General features: G+C 39.7%; 1 protein-coding gene across 1 annotated transcript; it reads left to right on the top strand.

Annotated features, from left to right (window-relative positions):
* Nucleotides 1-1,401: 1,401 nt before the first annotated feature.
* Nucleotides 1,402-7,795, top strand: LOC104547018 (amphiphysin-like; the record flags this gene model as incomplete). Its single annotated transcript, XM_010192561.1, has 4 exons — nt 1,402-1,551; nt 2,521-2,787; nt 4,472-4,573; nt 6,630-7,795. Coding segments are annotated over 4 exons (627 nt in total), but the record flags the coding sequence as incomplete, so codon positions are not given.
* Between the last annotated feature and the right edge of the window lie 862 nt (nt 7,796-8,657).

Genomic DNA, 8,657 nt, shown 5'->3' with positions numbered 1-8,657 from the left:
GATCCTAATCACAGCAGACAGTAAGATCAATTTCTGCAGCATGCTGTTAGAAGTGCATGGTATAAAATCTATCTGATATGCACTTTGTTCTCCCTCTTTCCTGCTTAGCCTCTTACAGGACTTCTACACTCATCATTTATTTGAGTATGTTTTTCAGTAAAGGCTGCTAAAATTGGTAATACTATGAGTGGCAGGTTTGCATGCCTTACAAGTCACAGAAGAGGTCAACATCTGCCCATGTCTTTTGATGTCATTTCTTTTTACAGTAGGGCAACCTTTGTCAGAAGCATTTTCAATTTAAACTAAAGCTTCTCCGGTGTTTTCTACAAAACCCTGTGGTATTTTTTGCCTTCAAGGATTCCAGAACTTCTTTATCACATCGGTTAATAGCAGTGAATAAGAGTAGTGCTGAATATTAGACACTGGTAAAAAACAATGCCTGAAGAGTGCCCACGAACAATTGCAGGCAGTTCCAGTTGAGTTCAGGTAGCTGACTTAGCCTCATCCATGGAGGAAAGATCAAACTGAGGAAACAAAGTGCATCAGGCTGTTAAATGGAGACCAGACTTTTTGCTAACTGTAGCTTATCATTGGTACCTAGAAAACAGTTTTTCTTCACTGTTCTTACTTTATCCTGGTGCTGTCTGCCATATGTTAAAAATCCCATGTTTAAGTTAATTGGATTAACAGAATGAATTTTGCCATTTACCTTCCACCCTCCAACCCTGAAGATTAATCCACTGTAAGTATATATGCCGTATGTTACTGTAAGCTTATACCAATACAAATGTTAGAGTGATACATAAATTACAGTAACAGTCTCTGCTGGATGAAGGATTCAATGTTGATCTATGCACAGGTACTTTTCTGTCCACCTTTCAAGAACTGGAACAAAACATGCATTAACATTTCAACATGGACTGATCACAGATGGTTCAGTCCTATCCAGACCAAGTGGACTTTCATGTATGCTTCTTTTTTTCATACTGACCTAGTTATAGAACTTTAGAGTTTTGGGGTTTTTTTCTAATATCTGATGGAATCTGGAAATTCCATCCTCAGCAGAAACCTGTGGTGGATTTCTCACAGAGAACAGCTTGAACACAAGAGAAAGTACTAGAGCCTTGGCAAACTGTTACTCCACAAGTAATGCCTGAAGACTCTGCTAAGTGGTGCCTAGTCAAGTTTCATAAATGTCTCTCTCCCATCTGTTAATCAGCTTCCCTTCACAAGGTTGCTCCTGGCACTGCTCTCCCCCACAATCAGGAGGAACCCAAATGAAACCAAAGCTGTGGGTTGGCAGCACCCAAGGAGGTCACAGAGCAGAGGCTGGTCCATGGTCTCTCCAGCAGATATCCAGAACTCATACCCTGAAAGGTCCCTCCCTCCTATTGTTTGTAGGTGATACCTGTCACGGAGGGGGCTGCAGCAGCAGAAGACGGTGTGGCTGTGGCAGCAGGAGCCGGTGGTGGCGCTACTACCACTGAGCAGGAGGGTGTTGCTGAAGGTGACAAACCTCAGGGAGAAGAAAAGGAGGCTGATGTGTCTCAGGTAACTCATGTCCATGCACGGGAGAGTGTTAGGGGAATTGGGACAGATCCAGCAGTCTAAGAGAGGCAAGACTACTGCAGTACTATGTTCTCAGGTCCAACCAGTAGCAAGAGTGAGGCTCTCCTGGGATAGCCTGGGGAGAGGTCCACACAGGGTGTTCCTTTTTCTGAGTCCTTAATTTGAGTTGTGCCTGCCTCTGTGCTCCCCTGGGCTTGAGGAGATGGGACTTGATGAGCTGATGGCTCCTGTAACGGGCATGGGAGCAACATGGGCAGGATACCGTTTGGTCTCCCCCCTTCTGCTGTTGTCTCTCTGTGTTCCTCTGTGGAGACAAGCTTTATCACATAACCTAATGGGCCTCTCTGGAGAAACAGGCAAAGTAATAGATTTCTCTTGTCTCCTGGCACCATATCCTATCAGTAATATTACTTTGTTCTGTGTAAATCACAGTGGTCAAGCTATGCATCTGCTGGTGACCTGCTGCCTTTTCTTTTGCGACCTCTGAGGAGCTGGGGAACAGCTACTAGAGCAAACCCTGCAGCTGGGCAGCCAGTTACCACCTCCTGTCATTGCATGTTGTATTTCTTTCTGTGCACCAGAATAGGAGGATCAGTGAACATATTCTTTTCAGTCTGGATGCTCCAACAAGTTTCATTTCCATGCACACTGAAAATGAAACCCTGCAGAGCATTTTTATTATTTATTGCAATGATTTGTGGTAGTACAGGAAGTAGAGTTAGGAGGACTAAGGGGAACGGTAATCCCTTCCTTGTTTTCACTCCTTTACATTCTTGCACAAGTACTGTTTTCTGTCTTAACGTAAAAATCCACTGTGGAGAAGAAATAAATCCCCATTCCCATGTATGCCCTGTGCAATAAACAAACAGTTGCATTTTCCTGCTTGAAATAAAGTACTAAATACTCTTGTGGTGCTTTTGTGGGGTTTTTGTTGGTTATGTCCCCCCTCAGGAAAAGGTCAGCAGCATCCCTTCAGTAGTAATAGAGCCAGCATCAAACAACGAGGTGGAGGGAGAAGAACATGAAGTCGTTGTGAACGAGTCCAAAGATGCCTCAGCAGAGGTGGGCACTCAGGGCACTGACACTTCTCCCAGTGAAACTTCCCAAGTTGGAAGTGAGCAGAAACCCACTGAAGAAATCCAAGCTGCACCTTCTCAAGATCAGCCTGTTCCAGCAGAAGACGCAGCTGCTGTGATGCCACCTGGCTTTCTCTTTAAGGTCTGCTTCTTCATTCTTCTTTTAGACATCCCTTCAGATCCAGCTTCTGTGGATCTGTCTGTCTGTGCACGTAGTGTGATGCTTTTTTGAGGTCAAAGGACACTTAGCTTAACAGCCAGACACCTGCACACACAAACACAACTTTAGCATTGTGGTGGTGTTTCATACATCAAGTCTGAGAAGATACATTTTGTGCATATCCTTATGTAGCTGTAAGACTCAATGAGGTATGAGAACCCTTTCCTCTCGCCAAATTACTACCGCAAATTAATATATTGAATAAAACTGCATTGCCAGAGTTATTCAGCAATATTCCATGATATATGCTAACAATATATCTGATATACTAACAATATATTTGATCTTTAAAGTCCCTTCTAACCCAAAACATTCTATGATTATACTATGAATATTAAAAATTGGCATTTTCTGGGCTGAAAATCTCTAGTGGAAGTTCTAGTTATAGTGAACTTGGGACTTCTACAATATGTGGTAATGAAGCCAAAATCTTATTCAGTGACTTCAGTAATATTATAGCAATAAACTGTTAGGGTAATCAAACAGGAAAGTTTAATGAGGCATAAGAGGAATTCCCCTAGGGTTTCCTGGTTCACAAGGTTCTTTGATAATGCTTCTCACTTCAGAATCACTGAGCAGCAGAAAAGCTCCTTGAGGATGGATGAACTTTGCATGCTTCCTATTTTAATTTGCGTAGTTTAGACTAATTAGTCGCATAGCACTCCATAAGTATGCCATTCTTCTTGATCTGTTCTCATTGCTCAATATTTTCAGAGAATATTTGAGAATAACATTAAGATGAGGTTGAACAATATCATGCAACTCTCACTGAGACATGCTGACATAGGTTGTCTTTTGTTTTGCATCACACTCTCTTGGGTCAGACTAAATAAGCAGAAGCAGAATATATGCTTACCATCTGGTTCTTGATGCCATTTTCTTACATTATTGCAGAGTTACCACTGCACTAGCTGTGCTTTGAGAAAATTAGAACAGCATATCTCTTAAGGAGGTAGAAGCATACAGTTAAAATGGTCTGTTCACAATGACATGCTGATCCTGCCAATATTGTAATAATCACCCCTTCGAAAGACAGATATTTTTGGCATACCCATCTGCCAGTAAATGGGAGCTCCTTCCAAGGCAAGCATCAAGTAGGATTGCCATTACTCGCCTCTAATCACCTGTTGAAATGGATGCTGTATGTCCCACTCAAAATTGCCATGGATATTTACAGCAATAATAATATCCAGTGACCACAACAGAAGGATGAGAGTCTGACATATCAGTTCCTGGGAGTCTTTCCCAATTTTATTTGCAAATCCTGCTGCCCCCTCCCAGATCTAGTAATGATAGTGCAGACTGAAAGCAAGTTCCTTACACAGAAGGAATAAGGATGCCAGGACTTGTCCATGAGGGAGGACTTGGGGGGTGTTGCAGTATCAGCTGTCCTTGAGACCCTGTAACCTTGGGAAAGGATCTTACGTTTCCTTTGGTAGTCTCAGGAAGACTTACTTAAGCTGTGTTAACATTAATGATTTTAATGTACCTACAGCCATGTGTTTGCATGAAGAAGGCACAATATTTTTAGGGTTTTTTTGCAATAAAGATTTAACAAATAATCTTCTTGTGAAAAAGTCTGTATGTTTGGTGTTATTTTCTCTAGGTTGAAGTATTACACGATTTCGAGGCAGCTAATAGTGATGAGCTTAATTTAAAGAGAGGCGATATTGTACTAGTAATTCCTTCTGAGACCACAGCTGATCAGGTAAAAAAAAAGTGATTCTTTCTTTTGCTGACATTTTTCTTTATGTCAACATTTTTATAACAGATTATAGTTAATGGAAATACGTATGCAAAATGTCATTACTGTTAGAAAACAAAAAGATTTTACTTTTGGTTTTGTAACTTGGTTTTATTTGAGACTAAATGGCACAGTTGACTACAGCTACAGTTCCAGATATATGCTACTAGCAGGCTCTAACCTCAGCATATTTTTAGGGCTTTCTTAATGCTACAGTATTAATAATTTCTTAATACTACAGTAGTGTAGTGGATTTTATACAGGCACACACACGCGCGCACACACACACAAAGACTTAATGCGGAAGATGGCTTACAAATTATGCATTATGTTGCTGTATATCATCTTGTATTAACCTTGCAGTAGAGTTGATTGCATGGTCCCTAGATGTTCAGGTGTTGACGTGTGCCTTTGGAGAAATAATACAAATTCACCCTCAGAGAGCACAGAGACTGCACGCAAATTGTGCTGTCCTCCAGGCAAAATGTATGGAGGTGCTGCTGTGCGCGTGCTCCATACCTCTAAAGCTGCCCTCTGGAAGCCTGAACCTGAATTAAAACAACAGTTTCATTTCATTTAAGATGTCTAATTTTGTTTTAACAATACGTTTCAGACGAATTATTAAACAATTTTATTCCATGTATTAAATTAAATTGCAGTGAAGTGAATTGACTTTTGGCCACTGCTTTAAAAGAGAAGACCGTACTGCACACTGTTAGCAGCAGCCGCTTCGTGGGCATCTGTTTGTGCCACTAGTGGTGAAAAGTCTCCTATTGATGTGGGGGTTGAGAGGTGGCAGGGTGGATCCTGCCTTGTCAATTAGCTAAGAGCACTACTGTGAATGAAGCACATTTCTTAAAGTAGGTCTAATACTAATGCCCTAAGCACATCTGAGTGCTGGAGACTGTATTTGAAATTGTTTTGATGGTTCATTCTGTCCAAAGGTAGATAATAACGAGTGTTCCTCATATCAGCTGAGCTTTCTTTTAATACAAGAGACAAGTAATTGTTTATGTGGGTTTGCTGGGTTTTTCTTAGAAATTTCTGAATAAAAGATAGTTTTTTCAGTGGGGCACTTAGTTCTTTTTATAGGGACAGATTTTGTTATCCGTATTCAAATTATGCTGCATCTTACCTCATGTGCAGTTCAACTGATTTTGTTATCAGTATTTGCAGAATAGGACACTGTTATAAGGATAGAAAAATCTGCTCTCTGTCTTCAGTCTGTTTTTCTTAGGGTGTTACGTATTAAATATGCTTAATCTTCACTTGGTGAATCCATGAAGTATATTATTCTCTTGTGGTGTGCATCAAAATTCCATTAGCATTAACTGGAGTAAATTGTGTGCAATGACAGAGGAAATAAACCTTTATATATTCATGTTTCTAAAACCATTCTGATCATACCTTTATTACTTAGTACATATTTGCCCTTCATATTTAACATCACCATAAAGCTTAATCTTTTTGTCTTTTGCCAGGTACTTTGTTGATCTACATTGAGTCTTTTCATCTTTGTTATTCTTTATTCTCCTTCAAAATTGACCTGTCTAAAACCTTATTTCTAACATAGCTGGTAACATCAGCCTCTGTTCCCTACTCAAAGAAAACCAGTCCTACCCGGTGGCTTTAATTTTTTCATTAGTCTAGAGTTCAAGTTATTATCCAGTAAAACAAGTGTGCCAATGTTACTGTGGCAGCTTCAAAAAAGTCTCAACACAGGTTTGTACACAGATCTGGGTGTAATACTAGATGACCTGAAAGACTGATTATCAAGTTTTGAGTTAAGCCTGGGGTTAGATGGGCTAAAGGACATACAATATGCTCACAGTCACTTGGTCTCACAAAAATCACAGTCTGGCAGAACAGAGAAAATAGCCTGTACAAAATCAACGGCTGCTTTTTAACCGAAGCACCAAATCTTTTAGTCATGTGACTCTGAAATGTCTTCAGGTCTGAAGCTCATAGCAAGGAAAGGGGGAGACTTGAAGTTTAAGAGACTCTGTCTTTTTCCTTGCAGGAGGCTGGTTGGTTGACAGGCATTAAGGAATCCGAATGGCTTCAGTACAGAGATGCAAACAGTTATAAAGGACTTTTCCCAGAGAACTTCACACGCCATCTGGAGTAGTTCTCTGCTCAGGCAGACAAATGTGGTACGAAGCTCTGTCAGTAGGTTTTTAACCTCTTTGAAACACAGGAGCCCACCTTTTTGTAGTTTAAGCTGTTAATGGTTTACAGACTGGTGCCAGACAAAGCTTGTTGAAACATATCAAAATGAGCATGAATGCAAACAGTAAAACTAGCTATTTCTGAAACAGTACCTGGAAAAAAAAATCAAGTGGAAAAGAAATGTCTTTATTTGTTCACCCGTATGTGGCAACAGGTTTGTCTGTGCTTTGTCAGAGCTCTGGTGATCCTGTATTTGATCCTTTCCTATGAAATCTGAAATTAGCCTCCTCAATACCAAAACCTTAACTTCTCTGCACTAAGTGTATTGTATTGAGTTGCACTGCAGAAGATTTAGTTATCCCGTAGTAATAAGGTCAAACTATTACAAGTTTCATGTGTTGAAAAAAATAACTGACTGCTGCAATGTTTTTCAATGTTATTTTGGACATGCATAATATATATACACACAAGAACTGATATGTGTATATATAAGTGCATATGAATATATATGCATTTTCACGACTTCATTGTAACTCTTTGACTGTGTAAGTATCATGCATTGCTCTTTCACTGTCTGGCATTACAGGAAATTGTTTTGTTCCAAAGCAAAACTAGCTGCTCCATTGCCAAAACATGATACAGTATCTGTGTTTGTAATGTGAAATTTTCATTCTGAGATGATGAATAACGTCATGTTCAAAGCTGCTAACTGTTTGAGAAGGCATGGCTCAGTCTCCTCTTCCAGCTGCAGTACTAAAAGATAATCTGGAGGAGGAGCTGTTATGATGCTAATCTATACTTTTTTATTTAATTGGCTGAATAAAGTTTAAAAAAAGAAACAGAACTCATCTCTGAGAAGAAATAAACACAATGTATTTTCACTATATGTATTTATGCAGCATACCTTCACAGATCCTTTTAAAATAAGATATATAATGTATCCTGTATCAAAAAGTCATCTGTAACTTATGTTTTCCAGTGCTGTGTCATTAAAAATAAACCTTTGATCCAAAAAAACTGTTTCATCTGTGGTGCTTTTGAAGTTTTGTAACATTGAAGTTTGTATAGCTTATATGTTACTGTAGAGAATCTAATCTTAATTTAATACCAGCACTGGACAACGGAGCCTCAGTTTCCCTGTGGATGCCATGTTGCCACTTGTTGAATGGGGCCTACAATCAAGTGAGACCATCATGCGTGAGAGTCGTAACCTTAAGGAAGCAGAGGATGCTATGATCAGCCCAAAGCATTTCTTTACTCAGTGCTAAATGTGCGCAGTTACCGTTATGCGTTCTTGATGCTAGAAGTACCCAAGTCAAAGTCAGCACCCTTGGCCTCGATTCTTCCAATGTCCTTGGTACAGGTCAACGTGCCAAATCCACTGGTAAGGGGTTTGCTGCACACTTGAGGTTCTATATAGATAGAAAAGGTCTCTAGTCTACAGCAAAGAGCTTTAATGGTATCTTCTGACATATGTACTCTTCAGAAATACTGCTTGACTCTACCCTTCGTTTTTTAGTTCCACCTCAGTATAAAGAAAAATATAATTTCAAAAAACATCAAATATCCCCATCTTGCTTTAAGGGCAGTCATTATTTGCTGGCAATAAGATGTACAGATAATGTCCCAGAAGCCATGCTATTGCACATGATGCCTGTGTCACTGAAGTCCTGCAGGTTACTGTGGATATGGCATACCATTCTGACATTAAATATGTCTTCATATCACACACCCCAGAGCCACAAAGCAAATAGATGTCTTGCAGGAAGGATGAGGAGAATTATTAATGTTACATCTTTCAAATTCCATGCACTAAGATGACACATGTTAAAGGAAGGACACTGATAAACTAGCCAGAATGAAAATTCTGAATGATAAT

Source organism: Mesitornis unicolor, unplaced genomic scaffold, assembly GCF_000695765.1.
Source record: "Mesitornis unicolor isolate BGI_N332 unplaced genomic scaffold, ASM69576v1 scaffold37209, whole genome shotgun sequence".
Lineage (NCBI taxonomy): Eukaryota > Metazoa > Chordata > Aves > Mesitornithiformes > Mesitornithidae > Mesitornis > Mesitornis unicolor.
The sequence above is the reverse complement of the archived record's forward strand: the minus strand, read 5'-3'. Positions and strand labels throughout refer to the sequence as shown.